At 45.2% G+C, this 18,043-nt stretch overlaps 3 protein-coding genes across 5 annotated transcripts in view; 2 read left to right on the top strand and 1 right to left on the bottom strand.

Moving 5' to 3' along the window:
- SNAP47 (synaptosome associated protein 47) overlaps positions 1 to 18,043 on the bottom strand; it is a 156,114-nt gene that overhangs the window by 39,376 nt on the left and 98,695 nt on the right. The window lies entirely within an intron of this gene.
- Positions 1,045 to 3,388, top strand: LOC119507830 (immunoglobulin-binding protein 1-like). The gene has a single exon (XM_037801010.1). It carries the CDS (start codon positions 1,436 to 1,438, stop codon positions 2,450 to 2,452), a length of 1,017 nt encoding a protein of 338 aa, XP_037656938.1. The 5' UTR covers positions 1,045 to 1,435; the 3' UTR covers positions 2,453 to 3,388.
- On the top strand, positions 3,330 to 9,923 carry LOC119508337 (podoplanin-like). Its single transcript, XM_037801985.1, has 2 exons — positions 3,330 to 3,393; positions 8,988 to 9,923. The coding sequence occupies exons 1-2, from the start codon at positions 3,330 to 3,332 to the stop codon at positions 9,599 to 9,601; spliced, it is 678 nt and encodes a 225-aa protein (XP_037657913.1). The 3' UTR covers positions 9,602 to 9,923.

The following is an 18,043-nucleotide window of genomic DNA, read 5'->3' on the forward strand; positions in this document are numbered from 1 at the left end:
GCACTCCAAAATGGCAGGATACACATTCTTCTCAAGTGCACATGGAACATTCTCCAGGACAGACAACATGCTGGGGCACAAAACAGGTCTTAGTAAATTTTAAAATACTGAAATTGTACAAAGCACTTTCTCTGATCGTAACGGAATGAGGCTGGAAATCAATAATAGCCAGAGAACTGGAAAATACACAAACACATGGAGGTTAAAAAACACTCTATGAAACAATCAGTGGGTCAAAGAAGAAATTATAAGATAAATCAAATCTCAAGACAAATGAAAATGAGTACACAACATATACAAATGTATGGGATGCAGCAAAAGCAATGCTGAGATGGAAATTCATAGCCCTAAATGCCTACATTAAAAGGGAAGAAAGAGATAAAATCAAAGACCTAAACAAACAACTGAAGTTGGAAAATGAACAGCAAACTAACCTTAAAGCAAGCAGAAGGAAAGAAATAACAAAGATTAGAGTGAAAATAAATGAAATTGAGAACAAAAGAACAATAGAATCAATAAAACCAAAAGTTTGTTCTCTGAAAAGATCAATAAAATTAACAAACCCTTAGCTAGACAGACAAAGACAAAAATAGAGAAAATGCATATAAACAAACAAACAAAAAAAAACAGAAATAAGAGGGAGGTCATTGCCATGGACCTTGTAGAAATAAAAAAGATCAAAGGACAATACTATGAACAACTATATGCCAACAAACTAGGCAACTTAGATGAAATGGGCAATTTCCTAGAAACATACAAACAACCTCCAATGACTCAAGACGAAATAGGAGACGTCAACAGACTAATCTAATCACAAGTAAAAAGATTGAATCAGGAACTGGAGGTGGCCGGGCCTCGGGAAAGAGTCTGGCTCAGGCCGAGCTCTGAGTCCCCTCTCACAATGTCTGGCTGCTGCCGGCCCAGATGCTATGTGATGGTCATTTGAAGACAGGCCTGCCAGACATCAGGGTCCAGACTCTGCCCTCAGGATCCTGGGCTTTCAGCTGACCATACCTGGCCCTGGTTTATGGCTGCATGCTGGGCAGTGCAGGTGAAGACACACGTGGTGAGGAAACGACAGAGTTGAGCCCGGGACTGGAAGGAGACAGGGAAACCTGGACGGGAAAGGAACAAGACTTAGAGGCCACAGCACACCCAAGAGGAAGGAAATAAAGCTGATGTCTTGGGGTGTCCACATTTTAGAATTGATAGAATACTATCTGCCCTGCCTTTCTCCCAGGAGAGGCTCAAATGAAATAACTTATGTGAGGGTGCTTTGTAAACCACCTTGCGCCATTTAGAGGTCCTGAGGTTCCAAGTTGCCTTCCAGTGTCATTTCCCTTTTGTCTGAAGAACTTCCTTCAGCACTTCTGTTGGATCAGAAGTTCCTTTAAAGCAGATCTTAAGAAGTAAATTTCGTCCTCACTTCCCCAAGATGGCAGCAGCAGAAGACAAGTCACTGCTACCACGGCTGCCCGAGCTATTCGAAACCAGCAAGCAGCTTCTGGACGAAGTAGAAGTAGCGACTGAACCCACCGGTTCCCGGGTAGTCCAGGATAAGGTGTTCAAGGGACTGGACCTCCTTGAGAAGGCGGCTGAAATGATATCGCAGCTGGACTTGTTCAGCCGAAATGAAGACCTGGAGGAGATTGCTTCCAGCGACCTGAAGTACCTGATGGTGCCGGCATTTCAAGGAGCTCTCACCATGAAACAAGTCAGCCCCAGCAAGCGTCTGGGTCATTTGCAGCAGGCTCGAGAACACTTTCTAAACTACTTAACTCAGTGCCATTATTATCATGTGGCAGAATTTGAACTGCTCCAAATCAAGAACAACTCTGCTGAAAATAACACTGCAAGCTCTTCTATGGCTTATCCTAGCCTTGTTGCTATGGCCTCTCAAAGACAGGCTAAGATAGAGAGATACAAGCAGCAGAAGGAGATAGAGCACAGATTATCTACCCTGAAACCTTCTGTGGAAAGTGGCGAAGCAGACGACGAGCGTGTTCGTGAGTATTATCACCTTCACCTTCAGAGGTGGATTGGCATCAGCTTGGAAGAGATTGAGAGTATTGATCAAGAGATAAAGATTCTAAGAGAAAAAGACTCCTCAAAAGAGGCATCAACTTCTCGTTCATCTCTTCAGGACAGGCGTCCAGTAAAGCCTTTCATTCTCACCCGGGATGTGGCCCAAGCCAAGGTGTTTGGAGCTGGTTATCCAAGTCTGGCAACCATGACAGTGAGTGACTGGTATGATCAGCATCGGAAATACGGGGCATTACCAGATCAGGGAATCGCCAAGACAACAGAGTTCAAAAAGGCACCTCAACAACAGGAAGATGAGGAGCCAAAGGAGGAGGACCCTGATGGGGAAACCCTACACAGAGCCCGGGAGTGGGACGACTGGAAGGACACCCATCCTAGGGGTTATGGCAACCGACAGAACATGGGTTAATCTTCCCACAAGACAGGACTAGAGGTGGCTCACATCTTCCCCTCCAAGGAAAGCTGTGCCACTCTTCCCCTCCTCCCTGGGCTCCTGCTTCAGTTGTGTACAGTGAAGGCAAAAATGCTTCATCTTGCTTTGTGTTCAATAAAGTATCAAACGATTCAGTGTGTATTTGTAGCCTTGATGATGAGCCAACAATCTTGTTTCAGCATTATCATCCTTAACAAGATGTATTTCAAATCCTTAACTGGAAAGAAAAGAGCATGGAATGGCTTGCTATAATCAATGACTTTATGCATTCTCTTTAAAAAATAATAAAGTTCCTTGTGGAGGCCCCACCCCAGTCAGGATGGCACAGTGAGAAGCTTCAGGGTTCCGTTCCCCCACAGAAACATTGAAGAACCAGCAAGACTGGAAGAAACATCTTTCTCAACGCTTCAGAAAGCAGTTAAAGTATTGTGGTAACAGGGAAGCAGCCAATCAAGAAAAAGGTCACTTAAAAGCATAGGATCTCCTGGTTCCCTGACCCTTCGCCAGCTTGGCAAGGGGCTGACCCACGCTCCCAGTGTGAATGCCTGGTCTCAGTTCCAGCGGGAGCAGAGTATCCTCGTGTACATTCTGAGAGCATGTATGTCTGGCTCAGTCTGCCTCATGGTGGCCTGAGGGACTCATTGTCCCAGAACTTGCACTGTGCATGGAAGGTGGCTCACAGAGCTCTCCTACAAAATGCTATGGGGGAGCATCAAGTCATGGCTGCCTGGGGCAAGGGATTGCTGGCCATAGGACATACAGGACTGGGAGGAAACTGTTTCCTAGCGAAGAGGGGACATTTGTATTCATGGAAACAAGGGAGTTCCTATGGCATGATGACACACGCACAGAAATGACCCCAGGGAGACCCCTACGCTTTGGCCTGGAGCTATTCTCCAAACTCATCATGTGGATAAGTGCGGTCGCAGTTGATTCGTCTGGGGGGGGGGGTGGTGGCCGGTTGCTAAATCCTAGGCTCCCAGGATTGCTCGGAGGGTACCGGCGGCGGGGGCTCTTTCCCAGAGGCGAGGGCGAGGCGGGGGACTTGGCCAGGTCCCCGGCGGGGTGGCGTGCAAAGTATGGAGGGCGGCGAGAAAGGAACAGGCGGGACATGGTTCTTTTAGGGTGAAGAAGCCAAGAGAGTTTATTAGGGGAGAGTACAAGCTTATATCGGGCGTTTAGAGGGCGGGGTAGCTGTAGAGGTTAAAGGCTTGGATTGGTTCTGAGAGGGCGCGGAGGTTGATTGAAAAGGGGTGAGAGTTGCTCCGGTAACGGTGTCTGGCAACAATGTATGCGCACTGGTGGTGATGGGAGTTGCACTGGCAACGGGGAGTGTCCGGGCAAGATAAGGGGGTGGGGAAAAGGCGGTTCCCTCCGGCAAGCCTCCCCTAACAGTGGTATTTTGGGTGAGGAAATGGGGCCTGCCTCCGGCCTCACTTTCCCAGGCCCGGGGGGCTGCGGAGGGCGCTGTTGCCCGTGCCCACCACCCTCCCCAGGGGCCGATCAGGTCCCCCAGCCCAGGCCCGCCAAGCTGAAGCACGTAATCAGTGTCCCGCAGATAAGCTCTAAAGGAGACCACTTGCACAGTCAATCTGCAAAGACTGAGAAAGGTATATTTTTCCTAGGAAACCTGTCATAACACCAGCTGGATACAAACTTAAGGAACAGACACCTCAGAGTCTAAATTCCAGTGATATGCATTTAAATAACAAAATGTCCAGGTTTCAACAAAAGGTTTATAAAACATAAAGAAACAGGAAGCAGTGACCCAGGCAAAGAAGATTACAGCGTAAGACAGCATCAATGAGAAGGACAAGACCTGGGACATACCAGAAAAAGACTTTTAAAAAATGGTCCTCAGTATGCTCGAAGAGTTAAAAGAAACCATGGACAAAGAACTAAAAGAAATTTGGAAAACAATAGCTATCAGTAGAGTGATGGAAATTATAAAAAGAAACCAAACAGAGCTGAAGATCACAGTAACATAAATTAAAAATTCCCTGGAGGGATTCAATAGCAGATTGGAGCTGGCAGAAGAATCCGTGAACTTGAAGATAAGACAATTGAAATCATTCAGTCTGAGGGGCAGAAGAAAGAATGAAAAGTGAACAGAGCCTGAGGATCCTGGGGGACACCATCAAGCATACCAATATACTCATTGTGGGAGTCCCAGAAGGAAAAGAAGGGAAGGTGCAGAGAGAATATTCAAGGACATAATGGCTTAAAACTTGCCAAATTTAATGAAAGACATGAGTTTACACATCCAAGACACTCAACAAATGCCAAACAGGATAAATCCAAATAGACTCACACAGTGACATAATCAAACTGTTGCATTCCAAACAAACAGAATTCTGCAAGCTGCAAGAGAGAAGCAATGTGTCACATACAAGAGATCCTCAATAAGATTAAGTGACAGTTTCTCCTACGGAACCATGGAGGCAAGAAGGCAGTGGGAAAAAAATATTTAAAGTACTAAAGCAAAAAATTGCCAAGCAAGAATTCTGTATCTGACAAAACTGTCTTTCAGAAATGAGGGAAGGATTAAGATATTCCCAGATAATCAAAAGCAGAGGGAGTCTGTCACCACTTAGAAAAGCCCTACAACAAATGCTAAATGGAGTTCTGTAGACTGAAAGGAAAGGACACTAGACAATTGACTGAAGCCACATGAAGATTCTAAGATCTCTGATAAAGATAATGAAATGGGTAAATATAAATAACCAATATTATTGTATTTTTTATTTGTAACTCCACTTTACTTCCTACATTATCTAAAAGCATAAAGTGTAGTGATGAAGCACTGGTTTCAGACTCATAATGTATAAAAGTGATTTGCAACAAGAACTACATAAAGGTGGGGGGGAATTGAGGGGTATGGGAACATAACGTGTGTATACTCCTGAAATTGGTATCAAAGCAAACAAGATTGTTATAGATTTAGGATGTTAAATTTAAGCCCCATGATAACCTCAAATAGAACACCAGAGAATATGCAAATTCATAGAGACAAACTAGAGTCCATGTTACCAGGGATGGGGGTGCAAGGGGAATGAGGAGTTAATACAAAATCAGTGTAGGATTTCTGTTTGGAGTAAAGGAAAAGATCTAGTAAGGGATGGGGTGAGGGTAGTGCCACATTTGAACATGATTAATCTCTGTGAATGGTATGCTTAGGGGAGGGGTTGGTGAGAAGATTTATGTTGTATGTATTTCCACAGTTTAAAAAAAAGAAAGAAAGAAAGTACAGAGATAGTGACAATTAAATGTAGTACATGTTCCCGGATGGGATCTAAGAATGGAGGAGAAAAGGCTCAAAAGGACTTTATTAGGACATAAGAAAAACTTACAATATAGGTTATAAGCTTCATATCAATGTTAAATTTCTTGAATTTGGTAACTGCACCTAAGGTTATTACATAAGTGAATGTTCTTGTTCAAATGAAATGTACATGGAAGTATTATGTGTTTAAGGAGTGTGATGCGGGCAGCTTGCTCTCAGGTGTTCAGAAAATAGATAGACAAATAGATAAAAGATAGAATGATACGGCAGAGGTGGCAAAATCTGGGGGAGGCGGGGGCATGTTGGAGTTCTCTGTATGGGGTTTGTGGTATTTTTTGCAACTGTCTTGTAAGTTTGAAAGTATTGCAAAATAAAAAGTTTAAAAAATTTTAAAAAGATAATAAAGTCCCTTCTATTAAAAAAAAAAAAAAAAAAAAAAAGATTGAATCAGCGATCAAAAACCTCCCAACACTTCCCATATGGAGGAGCAAGCAAGGACAGGGAAATTGGAAATGTTTCTCCAAAACCATTCCCTGAGAGGCAGTGGAGTGGGAATCCTCTATGCTCTGAGATATGAGGAGTTTGTTAATAAACATTCTCCTTCCAAACATTATTGATTTTTTCATCTTTTCCCAATGACAGTATACATATCAAACTTTAGCAAACTGGCTTTTCAATTATAAATTTGGAATTGGTGAGTTAGTACAACTAATGTGGTCATATTACTTGTAAAGGAATGATCGCTATTTTTCTACGTGAAAGTAGAATGATATTTAAGAGGAGGTAATCGTAGGCAGGTTATCTTTAGAAGTTTCTTCAATCCCCCAAATTTTGTACAATAAAGACTGAAAGAATAAAAACAAAAACAAACAGACAAAAAAAACCTCCCAACAAAGAAAAGCCCAGGACCAGATGGCTTCACAGGTGAATTTTACCAATTATTACAAGAAGAATTAATATCAATCCTGCTCAAATGCTTCCAAAAAACTGAAAAGGAGGAAACACTACCCAACTCATTCTATGAGGCCAACATCATTGTAATATGAAAGCCAGATAAAGATACTACAAGTGAAGAAAATTTCAGACCCATATCTCTAACGAATATAGATGCAAAAATCCTCAAAATACTAGTAAATCGAATGCAACAACACATTAAAAGAATTATACACAGCGATCAAGTGGGTTTTAGTCCAGGCATGCAAGGGTGGTTCAACATCAGAAAATCAATTATCATAATACACCTTAAGATACTGAAACGGAAAAAACACATGCTCATCTGGATTCATGCAGAAAATGTATTTGACAAAATCCATCGTCCTTTCTTGATAAAAGCACTTCGAAAGGTAGGAATCAAAGGAAACTTCCTCAACAGGATAAAAGGCATATAAGAAAAAGTGACAGCTAACATCATACTCAACAGTGAGAGACCGAAAGCTTCCCCTCTTAGATCAGAAACAAGACAGGGATGTCCACTGTCACCACCGTTATTCAACTTTGTGCTAGGAGTTCTAGCTACAGCAATTGGGCAAGAAAAAGAAACAAAAGGCAAGAAAGCTATAAAAACTTTATTTGCAGACAAGATCATGCATTTAGTCATGAAAAAACTACAACAACAAGATTGTGCATTAAGTTATGAAAAAACTACGACAAAGCTACTAAAGCTAATAAATCAGTTCAGCAAAGTGGCAGGATACAAGACCAATGTGTAATTTTCTTCTCTTGTAGTGTCTTTATTCTGGCTAGAAAATCCCTATGAAACCATCTGATCCTGGGATTTTTTTTTGTTGGGAGACTTTTGATGACAGATTCAATCTTTTTACTTGTAATTGGTCTGTGAAGTCATCTATTTCTTCTAAAGTCAATATCAGCTGTTCATGCATTTCTAGGAATTTGCCCAGTTCATCTAGGTTGTTTAATTTGTTGGCATAGAGTTGTTCATAGTATCCTTTTATGATCCTTTTTATTTCTGTGTGTTCAGTAATACTGTCCCCCTCACATTTCTTATTTATTTGGATCTTCTCTCTTTTCTCTGTTATTGACATTCCCAAACACCAATTTTGGTTTTGTTAATTCTATTGTCTTTTTATTCTCATTTATTTCTGCTCTAGTCTTTGTTTTTCCTTTCATTCTGCTGGCTTTGGGATTAGTTTGCTGTTGTTTTTCTAATTCCTTCAGGTGTGCAATTAGGTCTTTAATTTTAGCTCTTTCTTTTTTAATGTAAACCTTTAGGGCTATCAATTTCCCTCTTAGCCCTGCCTTCACCGCATCACATAAAGTTTTAAAATGTTGTGTTTTCACTTTCATTCATCACAAGATATTTACTGATTTCCTTTGTAATTTCTTCTTTGACCCACTGATCGTTCTCTGCCAGTTATTGATTTCCAGCTTCATTACAATATAGTCAGAGAAAGTGCTTTGTATAATTTCAATCTGTTTGAATTTATGAGACTTGTTTTGTGACCCCAACATGTGGTGTATCTTGGAGAATGATCCATGAGCACTTAAGAATGTGGGAGTGTGCATAGCCCCCTCTTGGGCACAATCGCGGACAGGGGCGCGATTTACCTCCGGCCGTAGCCCACCCAGATGACAACAGCCCCCCTACCCCCACCCCCTCCAAGCCATCTAATTCAATATTTACAAGAAACTCCCCTGCTTGGTTTTAAAATCGCTGGCCACACAAGGAACAATTTATTTCTCACTTCAGTACAGAAGGAAAACCCAGGCTTGTACTTGCAGAAGAAAAATCTAGGCTTGTGCTTTATTCTTTAAAAATACACATGTAAATAAATACAAATTAAGGATAAACCGCTTATCATCTGCGCGCCCCCCACCCCACCACCAAAGTAGGCGCCCCTCTTTCCTCCTGTTGCACACAATTAAAGCCAATTTTGCAAGGGCTCCGGGCCCCGGCGCCTGTCGGGGCGGCCCCCGCAGCTGCGGCCCTGTAACTTTAAACCTGGCCTGAGCTCATCGTTTTGGCGCGGGCCAAACGGAGACAGGGGGCGGGCCTTGCGCGCCAGGGTCTGGGACCACCTTACCGCCCACCCGGCTCCCCGCCCTCACTGGGAGAGATATATGCTGACGCCTCAACGAAAGGTCTTAACTGCAGAGTTGGCTCTCCCGGAGGTCGGTCTCCCCGCGGCTGCCCGCGAAGGAGGACGGGACTCCCGCCGCACTGGGGCGTTTGCTCCCCGCTTTCCAGTCCCCCCTCTCCCGCTCCTCCAGGCGAGGACCCGGGGCTGCCGAGCTTTTCCTCTCCCCCGATCCCCCCCAAAGAAAAACTAGCTGCTGGGCCCCCAAAAGATCGACTCAATGGGAGAGATGCTGAAGGACCACTTTTGCTCTGCGTTTTGGGAAGCGCGTCGCTCTGGGTGCTGGCAGAAGGAGCCAGCACTATCCGACCTGAAGATGGTGTGGTGACCCCAGGTGTGGAAGATGGCACCGTGTCCCCAGGTGTGGAAGATGGCACCGTGTCCCCAGGTGTGGAAGATGGCGCCGTGTCCCCAGGTGTGGAAGATGGCGCCGTGTCCCCAGGTGTGGAAGATAACTTGGTGACTCCAGGTGCCAGTGAACAGCCCGATAAGTCTGCTGGCTTGACAACTCAGGGACTGACAACTACAAAGAGTGTGACAGTCATTCACGTCACGGATCGGACACCTCTAGAAAGCACAGAAGAAAGTCAGAAGACCACAGCCTCAAATGTGGGAACTGGTCACTCTGATGGTTTGACAACAGTAACCCTGGTTGGAATCATAGTTGGGGTCTCACTAGCCACTGCCTTCATCGGTGGAGTCATCTACATGGTTGTGCGAAAAACGTCAGGAAGATACATGCCCTAAAGGGCTAAAGGGTTGTGCCCTTCTGCCAACATGTTTTACAAAGAGAGTTCCCTATTTCAACCTGTCCCTGAGCCTTTCTGAGGATATGGCCTTTGGAAACGCTGCCCACTCCTGCTGAAAATCCACGGTGATTCCTCTACTTGCCAAAGTGACCAAAGGAAGGAATTCCCAAGACTTGCTCCTCTAAGAATTTGCCTTTTGAAACTCTTTTAATATAAATTTTGTAAAGAGGATTTTTAAATGCATAGAAAATGGAGAAAAATTATATAAAGGGATTTGTAACTAAGACAGTATAATTCCATCCATGTTAGAAACTGTAATTGCGTCTTCGTTCTAAACATTCCCTGTAATTGTTAAAATGAAAAGGAATCTTGAAATATTTATACTGATGGGAGTATTTGCGTCCCATGCTGTGTCAGTAAATGGCACAAGCATTTTGCAATTTCTGATCTGCTGAAATATACACATTCTGGTCTAGTTTGTGTCTGTTTTTAAAGTCCTGTGAATAATCAAGCAGAAAATCTAAACTTGAGTAATATGTGATGAGCAGCAGCCTTTAGCTGTTCCAGATAAATAATTTCAAAGGCATCCATTTTAATTCATAAACAGGAAGTATCTATATTTTGGGGAAGGCATTTTGTTTCACACAAACAAGGACACCAGACAGCCTCCCAGGTCCACTTTACCACCTTCAGCAACAATTTGATGACTCAAAGATTTCCTAGCTGCCTCCTTTATGGGATCCTGAGCTAAGGGATGGACTGCTCTTCCCTATGACAAAAAATCTCCAGATTGCTGCATTCTTGATGCCGAAGAGGCTCCTGGATGCCCAATTGTGCTAGAGGCTCAAGTGTTATAACATATTCTTTTCGCCTCAAAGGAAAGATAGGGAAGGGAAAATAAGTTTGTACAATACTGATTTTAAGAAAGTAGCTAGATTTAAAGATTCAATTTTTAAAAAGATATTCCCAATCTTTATGACCTCCCACACATTTCTGTGGGATCATATTGAAAAGTTCTGAAGAAGGAAGCTCGCAGCTCCAACTCAGCCCATCTCTTCCCGAAGGTCAACTGAAATCTTTTTCCTAAACAGAAAGTTTTCATGCTGAGCAGATGCACTGTTGTGATTGTGGTTGTACAGTTCTGATGTCCTCTAAACCCGTACGAGTTCCTAAAACAGGAAAAGTAAACTGTCAGTCGGAAGCACAGCCTGCTCCTCCCCATTTTTTTTTTTTTCAGTAATGTGTGGGATATTGTTTTAAACAGTGGGCCCTTGGTTTACCCAAATCCTGCTGGTCCACCAGCCAAGGTTCCATATTTGAAAATCAGCTGATCAAGAGAAGGGCTTAAATCTTCTTCAGTTTCATCATTCAGATTCCCAAATGGGAGTTAGAAATAATACCCATTTCTTCTTTCTTGTCCTTTCCTTTCTTTCCCCTCACTGTGAAAAATAATAATCCATCCCAAGTCATACACTGGACCCCAATGCCTGCTGAGACAGGACTATGGGTTTCTTTGTCATGACTGTGTTGGTATTCAATGCAGTGTAGACATGTTTTCAAATAAAAGAGATGATTGGGTACAAAAAAAAAAAAAAGGAAGAATGTGTATCATGCTGTCTGGGGGGTGCGAAGTTCTGTACATGCCTATTAGGAATAGCTCATTCATCACATTATTCGGGTTCTCTGTTTCCTTACTGAACCTCAGTCTCAAGGTTCTATTGATGAGAGTGGTGAACTGAAGTCTCCAGCTATTATTGTAGAGACATCTATTTCTCTGTTCAATTTGGCAATGTTTCCTTCATGTATTTGGGGGCACAATGGTTAGGTTCATACATATTTATGATTCCTATTTCTTCTTGGTGGGCTGCCCCTTTTATTAGTATATATAGTGTCCTTCTTTATCTTTTATAACAGTTTTGCATTAAAGTCTATTTTGTCTATATTAGTATATCTCAGCTCTTTTTTGTTACTATTTGCATGGAATAGGGGTGATATCATCAACATGGTGACATAAACAGCTACTGAAAACCTCCCTCCAGAGATTCAATGGGAAAAAAAAGGACAGTTCTCAATTACTGAGAACTCTGGAGGAAGATACAGACTGGAGAAGGACCCTACAAATGCCGAGTTGAACAAAGAGAAAAAATATCAGGTAGGAATCTTCAGTCCTGGACCAGCTGGTTGTTTCCCCCATCCCTCAGATGGTCTCACATAGCATGGGAAGGGCACAGAAACAGCAGCCTGGATCCTCCCAATAGGGACATAGACTATAAAATCTCTCACAGCAGTGAGACAAACCCCCAATTCAAAACCCATGGGACCGAGAAGCACATTTCAAGAACCAGGTCAGTGAGGGACAAGAGTCTGAGAAAACGTACATACAGACTGTATTTCCAGCCCGGGGCCTAAAAAGCCCTTCCCCTACCAGAGGGAAACAGCAGTGGGCAGCTGTTTCCTTGCCTGGAGGACACCTGAAAAACTGGGAGTCCTCTGCTGCGGTCACAGTTGACTCGTCTGGGGGGGGGTGGCGGCCGGTTGCTAAATCCTAGGCTCTCGGGATTGCTCGGAGGGTACCGGCGGCGGGGGCTCTTTCCCGGAGGCGAGGGCGAGGCGGGGGACTGGGCCCGGTCCCCGGCGGTGGCGTGCAAGGTGTGGAGGGCGGCGAGAAGGAACAGGCGGGACACGTCTCTTTGAGGGTGAAGAAGCCAAGAGAGTTTATTAGGGGAGAGTACAAGCTTATATCGGGCGGTTTAGAGGGCGGGGTAGCTGTAGAGGTTAAAGGCTTGGATTGGTTCTGAGAGGGCGTGGAGGTTGATTGAAAAGGGGCGGGAGTTGCTCCGGTAACGAAGAGGGTGGAGGGTGCGGGTAAGGCACGGGGGGGGGGGGGTTTCTCCAGCAAGCCCTCCCCAACGGTTGTACTTTGGGGTGAGGAAATGGGGCCTGCATTCGGCTCCACTTTCTCAGGCCCGGGGGGCCGTGGAGGGCGCTACCACCCGTGCCCCACTACCTTTCCTAGGGGCTGATCAGTTCCCCTGGCCCAGGCCCGCCAAGTCGGAACTCGATAACAGTGTCCCGCATTTCCCCCTTCTTTTCTAATTAGAGGAAGAAGCTTACCGGAGAGATCCGCCAAGGGATGAGGGAAAGGGGAGGTGGGGGAAGGGATAGGGGTAGATGGTAGTTAGAGAGGCTGGAGCTCGACGTTGGTGCGGCGCCCGGGCGTTCGAGAAGGGCCTCGCTGCTTGCGGGATGGACGAGGGTGGCGACACTGCGGAGGGTCAGCTTCTTCAGTGGAGGCAAGTTGTTGATACTGGACTTGCACAAATGATGAAAAGACAGCATTGGCTTGGTTCTTAGCAAGCTGGACAATTCTGCGGATAATGCAGGGCCCTAGGGTGAGAGCTAGAATAATCATTAGTAGGGGGCCGATGAGAGGGAGGAGGTATGGGAGGAGGGGGGTAAAGATGTGGGACCAATAGTTGGTGGCTTCACGGTTTCTTTTGCGTTGTTCTAGTCCCTCTCAGACCTTCTGTAGGCTGTCTTCGGCGAGACCTGTGGAATTGGCATATACACAGCACTCTTCTCCTAGGGCGGCGCAAAGGCCTCCTTCTTTGAGGAGGAGAAGGTCGAGACCTCGGCGGTTTTGGAGCACGACCTCAGAGAGGGAATTGACAGAATTTTTAAGATGGGAAATAGCGTCTTGTAGGTGACGAATGTCCTCGTCAACAGCTGCCCGGAGGTGAGTTAGGGTGGAGCCTTGACTGGCTAATGCAGCGATTCCGGTGCCAGCGCCTGCAAGACCTAAGAGGGAGGTAATTATGAGGGCGGTGATGGGTTCTCGCTTTTGCAGAGTGGCAGGAACTGCAGTTTTTTTTAGGCGGAGGAAGAAGTCTTCCTCGCTGTGGTATAGGACCCTAGGGATAAGGACAATTAGGAGGCAAGTTTCATTAGTTGTATTGAGGGTCTGCACATTAAGGCAGGGGGTAAGTCCTGTAGAGGAGCAGAGCCATTGGGAGGAGTTGTGAGGAATAAGAAACTTGGCAGAGCTGCTGGGAGATGAGTAGTTGGCACAAGCTGTGAGGTTGGGAGAGTTACTTGAGCGAGGGCGGATGCACTGTCCTGTAAAGGAGACTGAATGAAAGGTTAGGGGGACGGCAGAGGTATTCCAATTGCATTCCGAGGGGCTATTCTCTGTATTTTCTGAAAAGGAAAGGTTGGAGGCGACGGGCTCATACAGGGAGGAGGAGGTGCAGAGGCAAAGCCAGCAGGAGGAGGTAAGATTGGGGTTGGAGGAATTCACTGAGGTGAAGGCTGCTTGGATAAGGCCGAGGAGGGGAGAGGAGTAACGAGAGGGGGGCAGAAAAGGTTGGGGTGGTGGGGTTGGCGATGCGCTGTTTGTAGCTGAGGTGTGGTTTCCGGATGCGCTGCTTGTACTTGAGGTGCAGCTGGAGGGCTGTGGATTAAGGGGGTTAAGGACTTGGTTGGGACCTATGCCAGAGGGTGTTTTTAATGCAGTATTTTGGCATGGTTGGCTTGTTGCGGTCGCAGTTGACTCGTCTGGGGGGGGGGGTGGCGGCCGGTTGCTAAATCCTAGGCTCTCGGGATTGCTCCGAGGGTACCGGCGGCGGGGGCTCTTTCCCGGAGGCGAGGGCGAGGCGGGGGACTGGGCCCGGTCCCCGGCGGTGGCGTGCAAGGTGTGGAGGGCGGCGAGAAGGAACAGGCGGGACACGTCTCTTTTAGGGTGAAGAAGCCAAGAGAGTTTATTAGGGGAGAGTACAAGCTTATATCGGGCGGTTTAGAGGGCGGGGTGGCTGTAGGGGTTAAAGGCTTGGATTGGTTCTGAGAGGGCGCGGAGGTTGATTGAAAAGGGGCGGGAGTTGCTCCGGTAACGAAGAGGGTGGAGGGTGCAGGTAAGGCACGGGGGGGGGGGGGGTTTCTCCGGCAAGCCCTCCCCAACGGTTGTACTTTGGGGTGAGGAAATGGGGCCTGCATTCGGCTCCACTTTCTCAGGCCCGGGGGGCCGTGGAAGGCGCTACCACCCGTGCCCCACTACCTTTCCTAGGGGCTGATCAGTTCCCCTGGCCCAGGCCCGCCAAGTCGGAACTCGATAACAGTGTCCCGCACTCTGCCACAAATAAAACGGGGCACAGCCCCACATGGAGCCAGATCTTGGCTGGCAAAATGAGGGCACAGGAATCCCACAGTTTCAGCACCACCTGTTCAGACACAGCCTATGCTCAGAGGCAGAACAGCTTCTGAAGACAGTTAAGTTACCAAAAAGCAGCATCTCCTGGACAGACCGGAAAGCGCAAGGGAATCAAAGGGCTTTTAAAAGACTCTACAGACCCTGTCTTAGCACCACTGGAGCTGCTCTACATCCCCTGCATGGAAAACTGGCCCTGTTTTCACTGAGAAATATGGGTGAACCAACTGTTAAAGCACAGCCCTAAAAAAAACCCAGGTCTTCCTGGCCAGAGAAAAACAGAACTCTGGGAGCAAGCAGACTTGTTTTTACCACACACAGACACCTTGCTGATGGGCCCAGTGCCTAACCCCAATCCCTGAGGCAGGTTGCTGTGGGCACTTGGTTTTGCGGGGAGACAGTGGGGGTAGAGCCAACATGAAAACTGGCCAGTGAGAGATGAACAGATACAGAACACAGCAATCCAACAACAAAACCCTAGGCAAAAGAGAAAATGACCTCCAGAATAAACTAATCAAGAAAATGAGATGCCTAGACACCAGCAAAATATCACACATGATGCCAGGATGCATGAACATATGGCCCAGTCAAAGGAACAAACTAACTCCTCAACTGAGATACAGGAGCTGAAACAACTAAGTAAAGATCTTCAGACAAATCTTTTACATGAAATCAACAAGTTAAAATAAAATGTGGCAAAAGAGATGAAGGATATAAACAAGACACAGAGTAACCATAAGAAGAAACTGAAAGCTTCTGAAACAAAAAACAAACGGCAGAACTTACAGGAATGAAAGGCACAACAGAAGAGATGAGAAACCCAATGGAGACATACACAACAGCAGATTTGAAGAGGCAGAATAGATCCAAATAGACCTACTCCAAGACAAATCAGATTCTCAAATGTCAAAGACAAAGAGAATTCTCGAAGCAGCAAGAGAAAAGCAATCCATCACATACAGGGGAAGCCTGACAAGACTAAGTGTGGATCTCTCAGCAGAAACTGTGGAGGCGAGAAGACAGTCATATGACATATTTAAGATACTGAAAAACTGCCAACCAAGAATTCTATATCTGGCAAAACTGTCCTTCAAAAATGAGGGAGAGTATATTTACAGATAAACAGACACTAAGAGAATGTGTGAACAAGAGACCTGTTCTATAAGAAGTACTATTTGCGTGGAATATCTTTTTTCAACCTTTCACTTTCAATGTCTTTGGGTCTAAGGTGAGTCTCTTGCAGACAGCATATAGCTGGATCATGCTTTCTTCTACATTCTGCCAATCTTCATCTTTTGATTAGAGAGTTTAATCAATTAACATTCAGTGTTATTACTGGAAAGATAGTGATTACCTAAGCAATTTTATCATTTGGTTTTTATACATCCTATTTTGTCACTGTTTTTTTCCTTTTAGTTACCTTTACTCATAATCTTCATTTGTTCACACTACTCCAAGTCATACTCTCTTGCTTTTCACTTTCAACCTGCAGAACTTCCTTTAGTATTTCTGGTAGGGCAGATCTCTTGATAACGAACTCTCTGCTTCTGTTTATCTAAGAAGATTTTAAACTCTCCCTTGGTTTTGAAGGATAGTTTTGCTGGATAAAGAATTTGGGGCTGGCAGTTTTGCCTCTTTCAGTACCACTGAAACAGAGCATAACACTGCCTTCTCACCTCCACAGTGTCTGCTGAATAGTCAGTACTTAGTCTTATGTTGTTTCCCTTATATGTGGTTAATCACTTCTCCCTGCTTTCAGAACTTTCTCCTCTCTTCAGCATTTGACATTCTGATCAGAATGTCTTGGAGTGGGTTTATTTGAATTTATTCTCTTTGGAGTTTGTTGGGCACCTTTGATTTGCATGTTTATATCATTCAGAAAGGTTGGGATGTTTTCCCCAACAATGTCTTCGAATACTCTTCCTAGCCCTTTACTCTTCTCTTCACCTGCTGGAACACCAATGATTCTTTTATTTGTGCACTTCATGTTGTCCACCATTTCCTGAAGATCCATTTCAAATTTTTCCATTTTTTTCACCATTCGTTCTTTGTGCTTTTGCAATCCATTGCCTGCCACTGAGTTCGCTAATTTGTTCCTGTAGCTCTTCAAATCTGCTGTTACGTGTCTCAAGAATATTTTTAATTTGATCAACAGTATCTTTTATTTCCATAAAATACACTATTTTTTAAAAAATTTACTCTTGAAAATTCTTTATGCTCTGCTAGGGTTTTCTTCACGTCCTTTATATACTAAGCCATGACACTGATGTTTGCATGTACTTCTCTGATTAATTGCTCCAAGTTGTGTCTTCTCTTTTTAATTTGGATGTTTGAGTTATCCATATCTTCTGGTTTGATCATATGCTGTATAATTTTCTGTTATTTTTGGTCTCTTGGCATTTGCTTATCTTGATAAGGTTCTTCTAGGATAAGGATTATTTGAACATTTATCTACAATATGGCAGAGCTACAGCTTGGTGGAGTGCACCTTCCCTGACCTACCAGCAGATGGCCTCCTTGAGCCACCTCTTACCCTCAAACCAGTTCTCTCCCAACTTTGTCTATGCACTGAGTGTGGGTCCAAACCATGTGGGAGTCCAATCAGTGTACCAAATTTCTGTGTGTCCTGGGGACTGCCAGCCCTGTGGCTGAGAACATGCCCCGCGCAGTTTGGCAGGGAGTCTACTCCAGGACACAGTGGTCCTGGCTGTTCCTAGGGCTGCGGGTGGAGTACTCTGGGGCTGCAGAGCTGTGCATCTCACCTTAAAACTCAAATGTCACACAGTCCCTGTCTTCCATGTGTCCACAAGTCCCTGGAACTGGGGAAGGGCTCCTGGCTCTTCTGTGCAGCACCCTTATTACTAGGCTGTGCACACTGAGGGCTTCTGTGGAGAAGAGTGGATGCCATTACAATCCCACTGAATCCCGAATTCCGTTAAGGAAGTCTTTGGCCATGGGGCTGTGAACGGTCGTCTCCCCAGCCAAATGAAAATACGGCTGCATGGGGTGTGGAAAGCTGCCCCCTTCCACGCTGGTCTGCTTGCTCCAACTGCCAGTCCCTGACATGTCGACTTTTTGCCGCAGGTCTGTGTAGGGTTATCACCTGAGCCAAGTGCTGAGGAGGGTGCCTGGTGCATGCAAGGCTGTTCCCCTCCAGGTTGTCAGCCAGCTCCAATCACCCATTCCCCTGCAGCATTCCAGGCTGAATGCTCACTGATTTTAAATGCAGTCTGTTGGCTT

This window comes from Choloepus didactylus, chromosome 13 (genome assembly GCF_015220235.1).
Source record: "Choloepus didactylus isolate mChoDid1 chromosome 13, mChoDid1.pri, whole genome shotgun sequence".
NCBI classification, from domain to species: Eukaryota; Metazoa; Chordata; class Mammalia; order Pilosa; family Megalonychidae; genus Choloepus; species Choloepus didactylus.